We start from the raw sequence: 21,322 nt of genomic DNA on the forward strand, positions 1-21,322 counted from the left end.
CCGACTAGGGGAATGCCATACTAGATCTAGTACTAGGTAATGAACCAGGTCAGGTCACAGATCTCTCAGTGGGTGAGCATCTGGGGGACAGTGACCTCCACTCCCTGGCCTTTAGTATTATCACGGAAAAGGATAGAATCAGAGAGGACAGGAAAATTTTTAATTGGGGAAGAGCAAATTATGAGGCTATAACGCTAGAACTTGCAGGTGTGAACTGGGATGATGTTTTTGCAGGGAAATGTACGATGGACATGTGGTCGATGTTTAGAGATCTCTTGCAGGATGTTAGGGATAAATTTGTCCCAGTGAGGAAGATAAAGAATGGTAGGGTGAAGGAACCATGGGTGACAAGTGAGGTGCTGAGAAGAGCAATAAGGGGGCATGAGAAGGCCTTGGCGAGTAGGTAAAGGAAAACCTCAAGGCATTCTTCAAGTATGTGAAGAAAAAAAGGATGACAGGAGTGAATGTAGGACCGATTAGAGATAAAGGTGGGAAGATGTGCCTGGAGGCTGTGGAAGTGAGCGAGGTCCTCAATGAATACTTCTCTTCGGTATTCACCAATGAGAGGGAACTTGATGATGGTGAGGACAATATGAGTGAGGTTGATGTTCTGGAGCATGTTGATATTAAGGGAGAGGAGGTGTTGGGGTTGTTAAAATACATTAGGACAGATAAGTCCCCGGGGCCTGACGGAATATTCCCCAGGCTGCTCCACGAGGTGAGGGAAGAGATTGCTGAGCCTCTGGCTAGGATCTCTATGTCCTTGTTGTCCACGGGAATGGTACCGGAGGATTGGAGGGAGGCGAATGTTGTCCCCTTGTTCAAAAAAGGTAGTAGGGATAGTCCAGGTAATTATAGACCAGTGAGCCTTACGTCTGTGGTGGGAAAGCTGTTGGAAAAGATTCTTAGAGATAGGATCTCTGGGCATTTAGAGAATCATGGTCTGATCAGAGACAGTCAGCATGGCTTTGTGAAGGGCAGATCGTGTCTAACAAGCCTGATAGAGTTCTTTGAGGAGGTGACCAGGCATATAGATAAGGGTAGTGCAGTGGATGTGATATACATGGATTTTAGTAAGGCATTTGACAAGGTTCCACACAGTAGGCTTATTCAGAAAGTTAGAAGGCATGGGATCCAGGGAAGTTTGGCCAGGGGGATTCAGAATTAGCTTGCTTGCAGAAGGCAGAGGGTCGTGGTGGAGAGAGTACATTCAGATTGAAGGATTGTGACTAGTGGTGTCCCACAAGGATCTGTTCTGGGACCTCTACTTTTCGTGATTTTTATTAACGACCTGGATGTCGGGGTAGAAGGGTGGGTTGGCAAGTTTGCAGACGACACAAAGGTTGGTGATGTTGTGGATAGTGTAGAGGATTGTTGAAGATTGCAGAGAAGCATTGATAGGATGCAGAAGCGGCCTGAGAAGTGTCAGATGGAGTTCAACCCGGAGAAGTGTGAGGTGGTACACTTTGGAAGGTCAAACTCCAAGACAGAGTACAAAGCAAATGGCAGGATACTTGGTAGTGTGGAGGAGCAGAGGGATCTGGGGGTACATGTCCACAGATCCCTGAAAGTTGCCTCACAGCGAGATAGGGTAGTTAAGAAAGCTTAGGGGGTGTTAGCTTTCATAAGTTGAAGGATAGAGTTTAAGAGTCGCGATGTAATGATGCAGCTCTATAAAACTCTGGTTAGGCCACATTTGGAGGACTGTGTTCAGTTCTGGTCGCCTCACTATAGGAAGGATGTGGAAGCATTAGAAAGGGTACAGAGGAGATTTACCAGGATGCTGCCTGGCTTAGAAAGTATGTATTATGATCAGAGATTAAGGGAGCTAGGGCTTTACTCTTTGGAGGGGAGGAGGATGAGAGGAGACATGATAGAGGTGTACAAGATAATAAGAGGAATTGATAGAGTGGATAGCCAGTGCCACTTCCCCAGGCACCACTGCTCAATACAAGAGGGCATGGCTTTAAAGTAAGGGGTGGGAAGTTCAAGGGGGATATTAGAGGAAGGTTTTTTACTCAGAGAGTGGTTGGTGCGTGAAATGCACTGCCTGAGTCAGTTGGGGGAGGCAGATACACTAGTGAAATTTAAGAGATTACTAGACAGGTATATGGAGGAATTTAAGGTGGGGGGTTATATGGGAGGCAGGGTCTGAGGGTCGGCACAACATTGTGGACCGAAGGGCCTGTACTGTGCTGTACTATATGGTGACATACATGTACTTTGATCATAAAATTTACTTTGAACTTTTTCTGAATTGAATAGTTCACTGTTCACTCCATGAGGTTTCAGACAACCCGGGAGAATAGAAGCCACTGATCCCCTAGTTTGTGGCTACTGATATACTTCATACCACTGGGGGCGATCAAAGAAAATGGGGACAGGATGTATAGTGGGTGATCAGTTGTGGCCCCAGTAGGATGGCACACTGGAGCAGTAAGCAGAGCTGTTGCCTCACAGCTTCAGAGACTCGGGCTCAATCGTGACCACCAGGGCTGTCTGTGTGGAGTTTGCACGTTCTCCCTGAGACTGTGTGGCTTTCCCAGGTTTCCTCGCACATTCCAAGGTCACTGGCCACTGTAAATTATCGTGAGTGTGGGCAGGTGGTTGAGTCTGGGAGAAATTATACACGAGAATAAAAAAAAATTAATGTAGTTTCAGTGTAAATGTGTACTCGATGATCAGTATGGGCAAGGAAGGGCAAAGAACCCATTTCCTTCCTGCATGACTCTTAAGTTGAAAAGAAAGCATTGATCCAGTTCGGGAAATGCGTAAAGTGAAACTAATGTGGAGAACAGAAATCAAAAGACATGTTAATGGGTGGAACAAGATTGCAAGGGAGGAGGCTCACAGCAGGACAACATGGGCATTCACTCAGAATTAATAGCCCGTCACTGCGCTGTATGTTCTGTGCAGCAAGGTCTTTTTCCTGCGTTGCCAACAGCTTCTTGTTCTGGCCTCTCTCTCATGACAGGCACCACCTTCTCACTTGTTTCTTTGGAGGCAGCACCGCCCCACAGGAATTAACTGAATAATGAATACACAGTCTTAACATGTCAGAGATATTTTCCTTCTCTGCCTAATGGGAGAAGAAACAGAAGTCAGGACAGTACACGATCAGTACAGCCAGAAGGAGAGTGGTAATGAAAGGCAGCATGTCAAAAAATCCACATCATCCCCAGTCCTGGCCTCAAAACTCATCTGCAACTGAGGTTTGCAAATTCTATCTCGTTTTGACAAAGTCCAATCCCAGGATGGTGGGGGAAGGAGTTGGTCTGGGATGGGGTGGGAGCAGGAAGAGTAATTGCAGCTCTCAGGGCGGGAGCATTTGACATTAGAGTGAGGGTGAAGGGAGATGGGAGATGACAGGCAAGGAGGGACGAGGTGGCAAACAACAAGGGGCAGAGTTTGAGAGAGGGAACAAGGGAAAAAGCATGCAAGGCAGGTCATGTACTTATCGTGCACCCACACACACAAGGAAGACTGTGCATGCGTACACGTGTCTGCAAAACAGTAATCCGCACTTGTGTAATGGCTAGCAGGGTCTGAGGAGGCAATGATACTGGGGAGCCCAGAAGATCAGTAGTAAGGGTGGTCACAGGATCCCTGGAGATAGAGGAGCTTGGACTTTTGAGGTGGGGCATTGTCTGTGGATGGTGCATCACTTACCTGCTTTTTCCAGCTCTATTTACCATAATAAGACCAGATCTCCCTATGAGTGCCAACAGCAGATGTCCTAGACCAACACTGTCCAGGTTCCTGGACATGCCCCCAAAGGAACAATGTCATTGTCCACACTCCCGGGAACTCAGGGAAACCTACAATGCCCAGTCAGCTCTTTGCAATGATGCAAATCAAATGGGAAATAATTGTTCTGAACTTCACTCACAGAAAAATCTTTTTTTTTAAATTACATGATGCTGAAAGTGATTATGCAGTATAACTTCTGGGATATGCAAGTGCTAGTTTTCTCTTCATACTGAATCATTATTTGTAAAGTTACATCTGGACTTAACCACAAAAGTAAAGCCTTCAAAACTGATTGAATACTTCTACGTAACGCTTCCTTCCATTGTGCCACTGCCTTTCCGAAGCCTCTCAAGTCAAGTCCCAGCAAAGATTGCAAGTGAGAGTCAGAACATATTTAATCCTTAAATGAAGTGTCACTCTGCAGGCAAACTGAAATCTGCAACAACCTATCAAACCCATTCCACCACTCAGACCGTGGATGATTTTTACCCCAGTGTTTCATCCCTTGATATAGTGACAAGTATATCCTAGGACATTGTGGGACAAAGGAAGAAATTGATAGGGCCCTGGCAGGGATATTTGTATCACTGTCAGCCATGGGTGAGGTACTGTAAGGATAAAGGGTAGCTAACATTGTACCTTTATTTAAAAAGGGCGGCAACATCAAGCCAGGGAACTACAGGGCAGTGAGCCAAACAAGTATGGTAAGAAAATTACTTCAGTGGATTCTAAGAGACAGGATTTTAACATTTTAATTCAGTGGAAGTTGTTGAATTAGGTATGGAATTCCACAGTGCTGAGATGGAATCTTAGGTGGGATTCCTCATGTTTCTATTGGCCCTTATTGCAGAAAGATAGGAGGCCAAGAACACACAGATCAGAATGAGATCTATCTCCCAACCCAGTCACTCAATTTGACAGATAATCCCACAGAATGAACAGAGGTCATGATGAGTAATGATGAGTTTGAGTACAGAGAGGAAATTAAGAACCTGGTGGCATGGTGCGAAGACAATAACTTATCCCTCAACGTCAGCAAGACGAAGGAATTGGTTGTTGACTTCAGAAGGAGTAGCGGACCGCACGACCCCATTGGCGTCGGTGGTGCGCAAGTGGAACAGGTCAAAATCTTTAAGTTCCTCGGGGTCAATATCACAAATGACCTGACATGGTCCAACCAAGCAGAGTTCACTTTCAAGAAAGCCCACCAGCTCCTTTACTTCCTGAGAAAGCTGAAGAAATTTGGCCTGTCCCCTAAAACCCTCACTAATTTTTATAGATGCACCATAGAAAGCATTCTTCTAGGGTGCAACACAACCTGGTATGGAAGTTGTCCTGACCAAGACCAGAAGAAGCTGCAGAAGATCGTGAACACAGCGCAGCACATCACACAAACCAATCTTCCGTCCTTGGACTCACATTACACCACACGCTGTCGGAGCAGTGCTGCCAGGATAATGAAGGACACGACCCACCCAGCCAACACACTTTTCATCCCTCTTCCCTCCGGGAAAAGGCTCAGGAGCTTGAAGACTCGTACGGCCAGATTTGGGAACAGCTTCTTTCCAACTGTGATAAGACTGCTGAACAGATTCTGACCTGGATCTGGGCCGTACCCTCCAAATATCCGGACCTGCCTCTTCCCTTTTTTTTTGCACTACCTTACTTTCTCTTTTCTATTTTCTATTTTCGATTTATGATTTAAATTTTTAATATTTATTATCAATTTGTACTCCAGGGAGCGCGAAGCACAGAATCAAACATCGCTGTGACGATTGTACGCTCTAGTATCAATTGTTTGGCGACAATAAAGTAAAGTAACTTATTTGTGGTAATATTTTGTTTTACAGTATGTGCTGTGTGTGATATACATATTGTAGGTGCACCGTGGTCTGGAGGAACATTGTTTCATTTGTATATCTGTACAGTCAGATAACAATAAACTTGAACTTGAAGATAGTATCAATATTGCAGTTTGAGACTACCTTCCCTCTTCAGGGTCTTGAATGCAAATGCCATAAATTCCTCTCCCCCTCCCCCAACAGATGCCATTTGACCTGCTGATTTTCTTTAGTAGTTTGTTTTGTTTTTGCTCCAGATTTCAGCATCTAAAATCACTTCTGTCTCCATTCATCAGTGCTCTAAACTATAATCCCTAATCCACCAATTCTTTCCTACAGCTTCCCCACGTGGGAAAACACGTTAGCTTTTCAGACTTTTAATCATTCTACCTCCAAGTGAAACGTAAAGATATTGAGCAGATTGACATGTAACAAAGCAACTGCCCTCGTTACAACAGGGGCCTGGGGCTTGTGAGCATTGTACATACCTTGCCTGTGTCAGAACTTTTAATGTATGGCTCAGCACACTGTGCAATTCCCCCTTGGAGCACCTTCTCCACTCGAGCCACTAGGTAGATCTCTGGGTGAGGGACCGTCACTGAGAATACACCCTGCAATAAACACATACACACAGACAACTTCAGAGTCCAGACAATGGCCGTAAGAAACCAGTGTATGTTCTTGGATTCATTCATAGAAGCCCACTGGACCTGATTTAGGACTTCAGGCCACTAAATACCAGTGTTTGGCTGGAACCCCAAATCTACGGTAACAAGGGGGATGCCTACATCACAGGGGTCGTTGGGTCTGACCTTTCAGATCAGCAACCAAAATAGCTGCTTTATCAAAGCATTGTCTCTTCTTTGCCTTTGATAATGTTGGCCTTTGGTTTAAGATGGAATAATATTGCAAGGCTATAGAGTACCATCTTGGTGCCACCTCACCAACCTAATCTTATTCCAGAGCTCTCAACACAAGATTATTAGTGACCACAGTGTATTGCCATGTTTATACACAATGATGCACAAATTACAAGGTGATTATAGTTCGTGACGGAACAATAACAGTTGCTGAATGTTTCACTTTCATTGTCAGGCCAACGAACAATGAAACAGAGGCACTGTTACCATCTTTTCCATGATGATCCACAATGTTCGGATGGGTATCTTGTTGATTTTGCTGCCATTTATACAAGCATATTAATTGAGAAAGTAGTGAAAGTCTTGATTTCATTTCTCTGAATGATTTTACTGCTCTCTGTGACACTATTGGATCATAGTACACAAACATCTACTGTTTTGTTGCTTGATATACATCTTCTCAAACAGGGGTTAGCCAAATTGGAAGAGTAGTGGTTAGGAATACATGGGAAACACATTTATATCCCAAGTGTTTCACAGGCAAAGGGAGAAGAAGAAAAATAAATTGACTCACAAACATATCCTTGAAATTGCTTCTCTGATCAGTCAGGAAGCAAGGGGAAGGCCAAATAAAATCAACAGTTTGATGTATCATCATTCAAAACCAAATCAGAACCTTGGGGTGGCATACATTCATTGTGCCTATGGTCCTCTCTGTATTAGAGGTAACATAGCCCTCACTGTGTCTCCGACACCACCATTTAAACGGATAATATACCCTTTACTCTCTCTGACACCACCATTTAAAGGGGAAATGTACCCTTCACTGTCGCTGACCACTATTTAAAGGGGTAAAGTACCCTTCACTCTGTCACTGACACCACCCATTTAAAGGGGTAACGTACCCTTCACTGTGTCAGACACCACCTATTTAAAGGGGTAATGAACCTGCGTTGCTGACACCACCATTTAAAGGGGTAACGTACCCCTCACTATGTCACTGACAACACCAAAGGGGTAATGTACCCTTCACTGTGTCACTAGCACCACCATTTAAAGGGGTAACATATCCTTCACTGTGTCGCTGACCACCCATTTAAAGGGGTAACACACCCCTCACTGTGTCGCTGACACCACCCATTTAAAGGGGTAATGTACCCGTGTCGCTGACATCACCCATATAAGGGGTAGCGTACCCTTCACTGTGTTGCTGACCACCCATTTAAAGGGATAACATCACTGTCACTGAGGCCACCATTTAAAGGGGTAACGAACCCCTCACTGTGTTGCTGACACCACAATTTAAAGGGGCAATGCACTCTCTGACCACCATTTAAAGGAGTAACATTCCCCTCTGTGTCGTTACCACCATTTAAAGGGGTAATGTGCCCCTCATCTCTAACACCATTTAAAGGGGTAATGTACCCCTCACTGTGTTGCTGACCATTTAAAGGGGTAACATACCCTTCACTGTGTCGCTGACCACCATTTAAAGGGGTAACGTACTCCTCACTGTGTCGCTGACACCACAATTTAAAGGGGTAGTGCACTCTCTGACCACCATTTAAAGGAGTAACGTACCCCTCTGTGTCACTACCACCATTTAAAGGGGTAATATACCCCTCTGTCGCTACCATTTAAAGGGATAACGTACCCCTCGTGTCTCTGACACCATTTAAAGGGGTAATGTACCCCTCACTGTGTCTCCGACACCACCATTTAAAGGGGTAATGTACCCTTCATTGTCTCTGACACCACCATTTAAAGGGGTAACGTGCCTCTCACTGTCTCTGATGCCACCTGTATTGGGGGTAGCAGATCCACCCCACCATTGCAATCCTACCTGTTTCGGGTAACAGAGAAGTTTCTCGTCTATCCCCTTCAGGCGGCTGCCATGATGGTCCTCCCTCGTCTTCCCATTTTCAGCTGCTCCCTCTGAGCTGCTCTGTAACATCTGGCGCACAGCTGGGGGATTCAGTTCCACGTGGAAATCCTCAGAGATCTTGCAGTTGTTATTGGTATCAAACAGTGCAAGGGTCACAAAGAAAGGTTCAACCTGCAGTTGGACACATTGACACAGTGAAATTGGGAATGTGGGTGTGAGGAGCATAGGTTAATATGCCAGTGGATCTCTTTGCAATACCAAATATGTGTTTACATAGCACCTGGTACATTCTCATTTTACTTTGAGAAACCTCGGAACAATCCCAATGAAGTACTTTAGACATGCAGTCACTGCTGAAATGCAGAAAATATGAACTGCTAATTTTTGCACAGCAAGACCCCACCAATGACCTAATAAGACAGTGGCACTGACGACAAGATAAAGATCAGCCTAGAATTAGGAAGAACTATTTTCTTCTCATCAAATATTCATGAAACAATTTTCATTCACCTGAGACACCCTTGGTTTAAAATCTTAAAATGGCAAACTCCCTTTAGAATATAACAAGATCCGAGTCAAAGAAACAACAAAAGCACACAAAATGCTGGAGGAACTCAGCAGATCAGGCAGCATCTATGGAAATAAATAAACAGTTGATGTTTCGGGCCGGGATGCTTCAATGGTCCTGATGCTGCCCGTGCTAGAGTTCCTTCAGTGTTTCGGGAACAGCTTCTTCCTCTCTGTCATCCAATTCCTAAATGGACATTGGAGCTTTGGATGCTACCTCACTTTTTAAAAAAAATTACAGTATTTCTGTTTTTTAATCTATTCAATATACGTAATTGATTTACTTCTTTATTTATTATTATGTTTCATTTTATTTATTTTTTTTCTCTGCTGGATTATGTATTGCATTGAACTGCTGCTGGTAAGTTAACACATTTCACGTCACATGCTGGTGATAATAAACGTGATTCTGATCTGTGTGCTTTGCCTTGGATTTCCATCATCTGCAGATTTTCTTGTGCTTGAAAACAAACCACGCTTGGGATATTGCCTGGTCTCGCTGCTCAAGGAAGCAAATACGTGACCAAGGGAGTACAACAAATGTTCATCATTCCTGGTATGGGATGGGGTGCTCTCCCATCAGAAATGGCTAAGGAGATGGGACATATTATTGAATTCTGAAGAATAACCCGGTGAAACATTCAATATTTTTGTGGGGCTTAATGCAGATACAGAGCTGATCCTTAACCTAGCTGAGGTGACTCAAACCAGGGGTCATAGTCTTGGAATTTAGGATAGGCAATTCAGGACAGAGATGTGAGGAACTCCCAGAGGAACATGAGTCTCTGGAAGTCTCTAGTCAAGTTTACTGCCACGTGCCCAAGTACATGCATGCACGAGTACAATGAATAGTTCTTACACCATTATCACAGGCACATAGTACCACATATGCAATCTTCACAAACATATAAATTAAACAAAATTTCTACAACGAAGAATACAATTAAAATAAAGAGAGAGTCTGTTTTAGTGCAAAGAGCACTGTGCAGGCTCAATCATTGAGTACTGTACGTCCAAGACAGTCAGACTTTTCCATTTTATCATGGAGCATGGGGTCAATGCAGGAGAGTGGTGCTGAGGTAAAAGATCAGCCATGGAGTCACAGAGAGATCCTCCTACAGGTAAGTAATGTACGCCATGAGCCCCACTTAGATTCACTGCAACAAGCAGGATGCTAAATACCTCAGACAGGTTAAACCCCCTTGCAGTTTTTGGGATATTTGTTCACAGGAATCTCACCATAAGCACAGATCACTGAAGACTTTAATTATGGTAATGGCTGCCCAGAAATTCTAATCCATTCAAGTTTTCTTTTCAAAAGATTATTGTCACAGAAGTTAAAGTCATTGTTTTCTGGCTGAAATATGATTAATAGCTATTCCTCGGTCACTTTGCCAATCTCTGAATCTCTTCACATTTCACACAATAAAGGCCCTACATCTCTCAGGCAGTTGTGCCTATGGAGGACCAACAATGGAGACAATTGATCAACTGTTATTATGCACTAGGATCTCCAGACATCTACGTTGGTTGCTTTCCTCTCCTTCAGTCAGAGTGCGCATCAGCATTTGAAAAGCTAAGGCTCTTAGATCAAGGCTCAGGGGTTCAAGCCTCTTACTCCAAATTAACATAATAACTGCAATGCCCATGAAATACTGGGGTCACGCCTTGGCTGGACTAAAGATTTTGCGATACTATCAGAAGCCTCCTTGTCATTCAAAATGATAAGGGCTTACATACAATGGGAACACCGGAAGCAGGATCAGAAACTACTGAATGCAGATTAAAGGTAGAACCCGAGAGAAGGGAAGAATCTGTCTCATGAAGGTTTGGTGGGATTTGGGCTGCTCTCCTTGTAAACAATAGCCTTGCTACTAACTTACAAACGCAAGTTTGAAACTTTAATCCTATGAGAAATGAAACTGAGGAGTGAGAGGAACTGGTATTTCTTCCCATTGCCTTGATCATCCCTGATGACTTACCTGACCTCCTTCAGTGCTGGCAAGATCCTATAACAGCCCATTGCTCTCTGTGGGTACTTACTGTGCAAATTAATCACTTACTTTGCCTCACCCTAACAATGGCAATAGCAGTTCAAAAGTAATTCATTGACAGTGAAATACTTTGTGATGTTGTGCCATGTGTTATATGAAGTTCTTTCTTCTCCCTTACATTAATCTACTTAGAGCAAAAAAGTAAACTGCTGGAGGAAATCAGCAGTTTAAGCAGCACCTGTGGAGGTAAAGGGATGATCTTGCATCTCCAAGTCGCTCTATTTAATTGGGAACAATTTTTTAACAAAGTGAGTCTTTACCAATTATTTTAATTGTAAATCAAACAGGGTTTATTTTGTGGAATCCCCGTGTTAAAATAACTACTTCTCATATGAACAGACTGAGGCAAAGAGTAGATAATTTTAAATGCAACTTACATTTGTTCGTGTTCCATCTCCCTGCTCACTGACAAGACCTTGGAGAGCAAAAGTCAAATTGTGGCACTTTACCAGGAAGCGCTTGCCAAATCTTTCTTCAAATGGCCTTACATCAGGTTCAATGCCTGAAAAATCTAGTTTCTTTAAAAAAAAGAGCACAGATTTCAATAGCTGACATCACAAGTAGATAACCAGAGAATTAATTAAAATCCATCATGCAAGTAATTACTGTTAAGACTTAGTTGTGCAAATTCTGTCCGAATTCCACCATTGCCTTCAGTTTTGAATTACACACATGATGTCTACAACTATTGCTGTGCTTTACCTGAATGTTGAGAGTTCAGCTGGCACCTTATTTGATTCTTGTTTTGCCTTTTTCTGTCTCAGTAAACTGACATATTAATCACATCAACAGCAATCAACTAGTTGCTCCTACGAGAGGCCATGAAGATGCATCTCACACTCTGCAGCCACAGTATGAAGTGTGAAGAAGCTGACTATCTCATGCTGCTGCATTAAGTGTCCATCTGTCCTCTTCATCAAAAGCTGTTCCCTCATGCTAGCTAGAGGTTGGCCCATTTAAGGACAATGTAGCTCCTCCCCACCACTGCCATTTAGCTAATGACATCACGGCACCAGCAGAATTAAACCAACTGCGCAGAAACCATGTGCTGTCCAGGTTGCTGCAAACAAACAGCACCACGGAAACATTGGAGGTGTGCTGCAGCAAAGAGGGCTCGAGTGCACACTTTAGATGAGTACAGTATTTGTCACTGTGTGTACGTTTAGCGTCTGTTTTGTCCTGACAATTTGGACACTCAGTTTAGATCAAATTTTTTTTCAAACCAAGTGTAACTTGAAGAGTTTACTGAATGTTTAGTGTCTGTTTTGTCCTGTAAATAAACAGTTAACCTACTTAATAGTAGTGAGTGTCTTCTGACCAGCTCACCAAACCGGATTACACACAATTGGCACAGTGAGCAGTGTCTGTGACTCAACAGAAGGTGAATATCTTTGAAAGGAAAAATAAAAGAGAGAACCCACAACTACACCCCCCCCCCCAACCTACCATTACGTGAAGAGTGCCGAGTCCCAGTGTGGACCGATAACAGTACATGTATCTTTTGTCCGTGCTTCTTAGAGCATCAAAGAGCTCTATTTAATTCACTAATGGGAGTGATAACTCACTGGATTGCTTCCACAGCCTGCACTCAATGAAAGAAAGTGCTAAGAGGCATTGGGGACAGGAAAGAGTTTCCAGATTATCTGATGATTGTGATGCAATGGATAAACTACACAGATAAACTGGGCTCTCCTCAGTGAATTAACTCATAAATCAAGAATCCATATTATGCTTTTTCTTTCTGATTTTGCAGATTTTCACAATCAGGTCCAAATTGGAAGGTTCACTCAGAACAAAAGATCCAGAAAGGAAGTGCCAAAAAAAATCTGATACCAACTAAAACCAGTCCTTTAATGACAGACTAAAAATATTCCTTGTTAAACTGTAATCTGAGAGTTTACAGATAATATTTAAAAGGTTAGGTACAATCAACAATTCAGAATTCTCAGACGTTTCCATTCACAGTTAAAGAAATGTCATGCAGATGAATTTAATTCAGATTTGTTTACGTTGATTGTTTTTTTGTGCGAAAACTGACACACAAAATAAAATTCATCTTTCAACGGGGAATGGGAATGCACCACAGAAAATAGTACTCATCAGGTTGCGATTGTGAAAACGGAATATCAGGTTGTATGGAACAACTCTTGCCAGGGCAATGCTTATAGCTTTGAATGAGAACAACTAACCTGATCTGGTTCTGTATAATCAATACACTGAACCGTGATCTCATCGAGGTCGTAAAAGTAGATACAAATTCAAGAAAATGATCAATTTTCCACATAAACTATAGATAAAACACTCCATTCAATATCTACTAAAGGTTATGGAAGGTGGCAGAATACTGGTACATGCCAGCATACAGTGCTTTACAGAGATTACTCTGCTGCCAGTTTTACCTGTGCCTCGGCATCCAATGCAAACAGTTTACATCTGCCTTCACTTCGGCTGGCCTTGTTGAGGTAATCCGATTCTCGGGCATACTATAAAGGAAAGAGAGGGGAAATGTTGCCATTGTTCCTTATAGCACAGTTTAAAGCTGAGGATTCATACATCCACAGATTGCACTATCAGCATCTGATAACTGTAATTCTAATCTGAGGAGATTCAAATCATTTTATTTTGAAACAAGTTGATTTTGTGTTTAAAGATTAGGGAGTATTGTCCTAAATGATCATCTGACACTACTGCTGTCATTCTACACAAAGTCTGATAGATGTTTCTTAGATCGAAATCACTTTGCTACAAAAATACATTCTAACATGGAGGTATTCTCACAACGTTTAAAAAGTTATTTGGACAAGCACCTGAATCACTATGGTACAAAAAGATGGTTATAGAGCAAGTACAGGTAAAGGGATTAGTGCCCATAATGATCCACATGGACATTAAGGCCAAAGGTGTTGTTCTGCTGTTCGGCTCTTTGCTGGAAATGTGAAATTAAACAGAAATGTGGAAGTGCGTGGAGGGTCGTGCAGAACCTGTGGAGAAAGTAACAGAGTCAAATGTTTCAGCTTGACAACTATTAGCCAAATTGGACACATCTTAGGGTAGACAGAAGGGGAGGAGAGGAATTGAGAGATCATAGGAACTGTACGGTACAAAGACATGGAGAGACTGAACGAGAATGGTTTTGGTGGTGCTGAGAAGGTAGTGACAGAAGATTTGCGTGGCTACAAGGAGAACTTGTCAGATTTTTACCTTGTAGCAATTCAGTAAAACACCCAGAGTTTTTGCTGTCTGTAAGTTCACATCCCGCCCTCCTTTACTGATGTACTAAATAAGTTCACTGGAGAAATTTAATCTGTGACTGTACAGATGAAAAATAGGATAGGTACAACCAGCACTCATCATCCTGTTCATGGGCTTTTCACTCTGTAAGCTTCACTGACGAGCCAGTACCTACAATACCATAAACTTGTCCATTGTCTTTTTGAGACGTTTGAAGTCATATTCATGAACAACAGAACTTGGGTATGAGACAATGGGTGAGAAGCATAGTCAACAGATGAAAGTTACAAGGCAATGACTTGGATGCCTGTTACTTCTCGAGAGGATTAGCACAATATCCGATGACTCCTAAAAGGTTTCACCCCCAATAATTCTGCCCTTCACTACCCATTCACTCTCTCCTCCTTGTTCATCCTGACAGAGAAACACAGAACAGAAACAGGCTTTTTAGTTCACCGTCTGTGCCAACTAGCAAACGATCAAATAATTATTAACATTGGAGTTGATTTTAAGGATGATAAGATAGGCTGTAGTCAGCATGGGAAAATCTTGCCTGACAATCTGTTGGAATTCTTTGCAGAAATAACAAGCAGGATAGCCAAAAAGAATTGGTTAATGTTGTGTAGCTGGATTTTCAGAAGGCCTTTGACAAAATGCGACACACGAGGCTGCTTAACTAGTTAACACCCCGTGGTATTACAGGAAAGATTCTAGCATGGATAAAGCAGGTGCTAACTGACAGTTGGCAAAGAATGGAAATAAAGGGAGACTCTTTCTGGTTGGCTGCCGGTGACTCGTGGTGTTCCACAGGGGTCTGTATTGGAACCAATTCTTTTTATGTTATATGCCAACAATTTGGCTGATGGAATTGATAGATTTGTTCGAAAGTTTGCAGATGATATGAAGATAGGTGGAGGGGCAGATAGTGTTGTGGAAATAGAGAGGCTACTGAGGCCTTAAATTGGGATAATGGGCAAAGAAGTGGCAGATGAATACAGTATCAGAAATGTGTGGTCATGCACTTTGTAGAAAAAATGAAAGGGTTGACTATTTTCTGAATGGAGAGAAAATACAAAACACTGAGACACAAAGGAGCTTGGGAGTCCTTGTGCAGGATTCCCAAAAGGTTAATTTGCAGGTCGTGTCTGTGGTGAGGAAGGCAAATGCAATGTTAGCATTCATTTCAAGAGGACTAGAAAATAAAAGCAAGGATGCAATGTTGAGACATTATAAAGCACTGTTGAGACCTCGCTTGGGGTATTGTAAGCAGTTTGGGCTCCTTATCTGAGAAAGGATGTGTGGAAACTGGAGAGGTTTCAAAGGAGGTTCAGGAAAATCATTCCAGGATTGAATGGCTTGTCATATGAAGAGCATTTGATGGCTGAGTCTGTATTCAGTACAATTCAGAACAATGAGTGGTAACCTCATTGAAACCTATCAAATGTTGAAGACCTTGATAGAATGGATGTGGAGAGGATGTTGTCTATGGTGGGAGAGTGTAAGACCAGAGGACACAGCCTCAGAATAGAGGGGCATCCTTTTAGAACAGAGAAGAGGAGGAATTTCTTTAGCCAGGGGGAGGTGAATCGATGGAATTCTTTGCCTCAGGCAGCTTGTGGAGGCCAAATCCTTATGTATAGTGAAGTCATAGATTCTTGATTGGTCAGGGCATGAAGGAATATGGGGAAAAGGCACAAGACACTGGGGTGGAGAGGAATAATGGATCAGCCATGATGAAATGGCTGGCCAGACTCAATGGGCCAAATGGCCCAATTCTGCTCCTATATCTTATGGTCTTACAGCAGCGTCAAAAATGCAACTACATGTTCTGAACAACATTCTATTGACTTGAAGCAGGGACTACCTACCAATTCTTCAATGCTAATTTTTAACATTCAATGAGCTTTTACAAGTACAATATGACAATTCAAAAATGAGAGACTATGAAGAGGAATTCACCTGAGCTTCCCCTCCCAAACCTGTGGCACAATTCCATGTGCATTGGGAATTCACCCGAAGTCCATTGAACAGACAGAATTTGTAGCAAGTGGAAGCAGAAGACAGTTTGCAAACAGTGGCTCAAGAACAAACAAAAGAAAATCTGCAAATGCTGAAATCCAAGCAACGTGCAAACATTGCTGGAGGAACTCAGAAGGCCAGGTTGCATCTGTGGAAAAAGGTACAGTCAACACTTTGGGCTGAGACCCTTCAGCAGGACTGAGAAAAAAAGATGAGAAGTAGATTTAAAAGGTGGGTGATGGGGCGGGGGGGGGGGGCGCAAGGTGGAGAGGCCCAGACCAAGTGTTGAAACCTAATGCAATGGAAAGGTGTTTACATTGCCAAAAATGTTATGAAGCAGGCTTGCAAATCACTATTCATAACTGCTCTCTCAATCATATCTTGGCACATGGAATGTCACTGTTATCATCATTATGTGCCATGTTGTATGACGTGGGCCATCATGGTCTTTTGACCATGATTGTCCTTGGCAAATATTTCCACCGAAGTGGTTTGCCATCGTCTTCTTCTGGGCAGTGTCTTTATAAGACAGGTTACCCCAATTATTGTTGATACTCTTCAGAAACTGCCTGCCTGGCGCTAGTGTTCACATAATCAGGACTTGTGATATGTACCATCTACTCCTATGGCTTCACATGACCCTGATCAGGTGTGGGGGAGCAGGAGGAGGAGGAGAAAATGCTAAGCAGATGCTACACCTTGCCAAGGGTGATCTGGAGACTAGTAGAGGGAAGAAGTGCCTTAAATCTCCTTTGGTAGAGAGGTATCTCCGCACTGCCATCCACACAGAATAAGTACAGTTGAAGTCAGAAGTTTACATACACCTTAGCCAAATACATGTAAACTCAGTTTTTCACAATTCCTGACATTTAATCCTAGAAAATATTCCCTGTCTCAGGTCAGTTAGGATCACTACTTTATTTTAGGAATGTGAAATGTCAGAATAATAGTAGAGAGAATGACTTATTTCAGCTTTTATTTCTTTCATCACTTTCCTAGTGGGTCAGAAGTTTACATACACTTTGTTAGTATTCGGTATTGTTGCCTTTAAATTGTTTAACTTGGGTCAAATGTTTTGGGTAGCCTTCCACAAGCTTCTCACAGTAAGTTGCTGGAATTTTGTTCCATTCCTCCAGACAGAACTGGTGTAACTGAGTCAACTTTGTAGGCCTCTTTGCTCGCACACTCTTTTTCGGTTCTGCCCACAAATTTTCTATCGGATTGAGGTCAGGGCTTTGTGATGGCCAGTCCAATACCTTGACTTTGTTGTCCTTAAGCAATTTTGCCACAACTTTGGAGGTATGCTTGGGGTCATTGTCCATTTGGAAGACCCATTTGCAACCGAGCTTTAACTTCCTGGCTGATGTCTTGAGATGTTGCTTCAATATATCCACATAATTTTCCTTCCTCATGATGCCATCTATTTTGTGAAATGCACCAGTCCCTCCTGCAGCAAAGCACCCCCACAACATGATGCTGCCACCCCCATGCTTCACAGTTGGGATGGTGTTCTTCGGCTTTCAAGCCTTGCCCTTTTTCCTCCAAACATAATGATGGTCATTATGGCCAAACAGTTCAATATTTGTTTCATCAGACCAGAGGACATTTCTCCAAAAAGTAAGATCTTTGTCCCCATGTGCACTTGCAAACTGTAGTCTGGCTTTTTTATGGTGGTTTTGGAGCAGTGGTTTCTTCCTTGCTGAGCAGTCTTTAAGGTTATGTCGATATAGGACTTGTTTTACTGTGGATATAGATACTTGTCTACCTGTTTCCTCCAGCATCTTCACAAGGTCCTTTGCTGTTGTTCTGGGATTGATTTACACTTTTCACGTCAAAGTACATAAGTACATTCACCTCAAGGAGACAGAATGTGTCTCCTTCCTGAGCAGTATGACAGCTGTGTGGTCCCATGGTGTTTATACTTGTGTACTATTGTTTGTACAGATGAACGTGATACCTTCAGGCGTTTGGAAATTGCTCCCAAGGATGAACCAGATTTGACATCATTTTCTGACCTCAATCCGACAGAAAATTTGTGGGCAGAACTGAAAAAATGCGTGTGAGCAAGGAGGCCTACAAACTTGACTCAGTTACACCTCAGTTCCTAGAGATGCTGCCTGGCCTGCTGCGTTCACCAGCATCTTTTATGTGTGTTGCTCAGTTACACCAGTTCTGTCTGGAGGAATGGAACAAAATTCCAGCAACTTACTGTGAGAAGCTTGTGGAAGGCTACCCAAAACATTTGACCCAAGTTAAACAAATTAAAGGCAACGCTACCAAATACTAACAAAGTGTATGTAAACTTCTGACCCACTAGGAAAGTGATGAAAGAAATAAAAGCTGAAATAAATCATTCTCTCTACTATTATTCTGACATTTCACATTCTTAAAATAAAGCAGTGATCCTAACTGACCTAAGACAGGGAATGTTTGCTAGGATTAAATGTCAGGAATTGTGAAAAACTGAATTTAAATGTATTTGGCTAAGGTGTATGTAAACTTCTGACTTCAACTGTAAGTAAACCAAAGCAGCCGCTACAAGCCAAAAATCTACGCCTGATAATACAAAACAGGCAGATGAAGTTTAACATGGACAGGTGCAAAGAGATGTATTTGGTATGTTAAACCAAGGCAGGACATACTCAGTGAATAACAGGGCTCTTGGTAGTGTTGACGAATAGAGAAGTACATTGAAGTATGTTATTCTCTGAAAAGGGGAGACTGAGAGACGGTGATGATGAAGGCTTACAGCATGCTTACTTCTAATGGTGAAGATGCTCGGTAAAAGAGTTAGGATATCATGTTATAGTTATCCAAAATGTTAGTTACTCTGCTCTTGGAATGTTGTGCTTGGTCCTGCCATCACACTATAGAATGGACGTGATTAAGCTGGAGACAGTGCAAATAACATAAATGGAGATGTCAGCTGGATTGCAGGGCTCGAGTTATCAGGAGATTAGAATTAATACTTTTTCCCCAGCCTGAGGAAGACCGAAAAGTTTTAAGTGACAATATCAGGGTAGATAGAGTCTGTTTTCCATGTTAGGAGCATCAAAAACTGGAGTTCATAGTTTAAGGTGAGAGGGAGGAGGTTTATAGGAGATGTGAGGGATAATATTTATCACACAAATTAGTTACCATCTGGAATGACCTGCCACAGAAGGTGGTGGAGGCAAGAAAAATAATGATATTGAAAAAGCATCTGGACTATTTCTTGAATGAGCAGGACATAGAGAAATATGGAATTAATGCAGGCAAAGTGATTCGTACAGATAAGCACACATAGAAGTGACAGGCTGTAGGACCTGTTTCTACACAGTACAACACTGCAACTCTAAGATTAACATTCACACTAGCCACCAATGTGCACTTCCAATAAAATTCATCAAATCGTTACAAGTGAGAATACCTTCATTAACTCGGGGTGCATACTTTTCTCCAAACTCTCCATCATGCTCTCAGATTTTCCTTGGCTGAAGGAGTCTTCATCTAGAAATCAAACACACTTTTGCAGATCATCCAAGATCCCACAAGAGGGAAATCAAAGCACTGAATTTGCACCTTCCAATTGTGTGGTCTAGTTCAGAACACTGGATGGACATCGGGGGGAGGGGGGAAAAGGGTAGTGTGGGGGGTTAGGCACTGCTGGGGAGAGAGGGCACATAGCTATATAGGCAAGCGGCAAAAAAAATGATAGTCTTTTTGGTGATGTTGAGTTACTGATAAAAATTAGACCAAAAGGGCATTAGAATTGTCTTCCTCTGCTTCAAGTAATTGCATTTCATCTTTTATGTTCATCTAAAATGGCACTTTTATTGCCTCCTACAGCCTTGCCAATTCTAAGATGGGGCGCCCTTCTGCCTTAATAGAGAATTGATTGCTAACTGGAGAGTTATAAGGAATAAATAATTTAATACATAACATTTGTCTCAGTAAATGTGGGCAACTCACTTGTTTTTATTAACCATCTTACCAATTTTTCTACAATCATGAACATTTGTGTACATGGGATGAGAGTCTCTCCACTCAACTACATTATTCAAAATCATGGCCTTAACTGGGGACAGTCCTTCTAAAATGCATCAGTTTGTAAAGTCCATAATCAATATAACTCCGTATTTCTCCACAATAAAGCTTTCGGTGAAATGTAGTCTGAGCTAACCCTATATTGTCAAATGGCTTACTACTCACTCCAGGGTAGACCACAAGCTACTCAAAGCCACAAGCCCGCTCTGCCATTCACAGACATCCCACCCTGCAAAAACTCATTTCAGGGAGGTAGCAGCCCCACTCCCCGCAAACCCATATTCCCCCCCTGCCCAGGGTCAACCTCCAAGGGTAATGTCATACTTTGTTTAGTGATTTTATCTAACCTGTAAACCAAGTTGGGTATATGCAGAAAACATGACATTAAAATATGTACATTATGTACATATAGTATATTATATTATTATGACTATTCTATTACGACTTTAAGCAAGCCTACAGGGAGTTTGGTGTCATCATGTAGGACATCAATAGAGTAGCTCCTTAGCAGCTAGCCAGCTAGTTTAAATAACATTAGTTATGCTAATGAATGAATGACACCTGTTAAGTTCACCTCAACATGTCTTTTACATTTTAACCCACCATGAGCAATAGAAAACGTCCCTGTTGAAACAGTGCAGCGAGCAACACTGTCATTATTTTTGAGGTCGACTGTAAAGCCCGCCCACAAAGAAAACTGATAGGACTACTTAGCATGAACAGAGACCAATCAGGATGCTTGCTCTCTCTCTCTCTCTCTCTCTCTCTCTCCCTCTCAAAAAAATCGATTTGCGGGATATTGAATATAATTTCCGGGCATCAGGGAGCCGCTATCAATATGCGGGAGACTACCGGAACTTCCGGGAGAGGTGGGATGTCTGCATTCAACAAGATTATGGCTGATCTATCCCAATGTCCCACTCTTTCTCTGTGTCATTTTCCCATATTCCTAGTACCATGATCTCTCAAAAGTATCGATAGGTTTGTATAAATATGTGATGGGGTGAAAAACCCGTTTCTATGCAATACAACACTATAACTCCAAGACTGTCCTTCACACTTGACATCAGTGGCATTTCCAATTGAATC

At 42.4% G+C, this 21,322-nt stretch overlaps 1 protein-coding gene across 4 annotated transcripts in view; it reads right to left on the reverse strand.

Moving 5' to 3' along the window:
* The window catches only part of dock11 (dedicator of cytokinesis 11), a 322,191-nt gene that overhangs the window by 219,626 nt on the left and 81,243 nt on the right, over positions 1-21,322 (reverse strand). For all 4 annotated transcript variants that reach the window (XM_063060509.1, XM_063060507.1, XM_063060506.1 and 1 more), the window contains exons 9-13: positions 19,617-19,696; positions 13,357-13,440; positions 11,335-11,475; positions 8,295-8,507; positions 6,080-6,202 (exon numbers count right to left, since the gene is read on the reverse strand). In XM_063060509.1, the coding sequence (XP_062916579.1) occupies positions 6,080-6,202; positions 8,295-8,507; positions 11,335-11,475; positions 13,357-13,440; positions 19,617-19,696 (641 nt within the window). The remainder of the gene's footprint in view (positions 1-6,079; positions 6,203-8,294; positions 8,508-11,334; positions 11,476-13,356; positions 13,441-19,616; positions 19,697-21,322) is intronic.

This window comes from Mobula hypostoma, chromosome 10, assembly GCF_963921235.1.
Source record: "Mobula hypostoma chromosome 10, sMobHyp1.1, whole genome shotgun sequence".
NCBI classification, from domain to species: Eukaryota; Metazoa; Chordata; class Chondrichthyes; order Myliobatiformes; family Myliobatidae; genus Mobula; species Mobula hypostoma.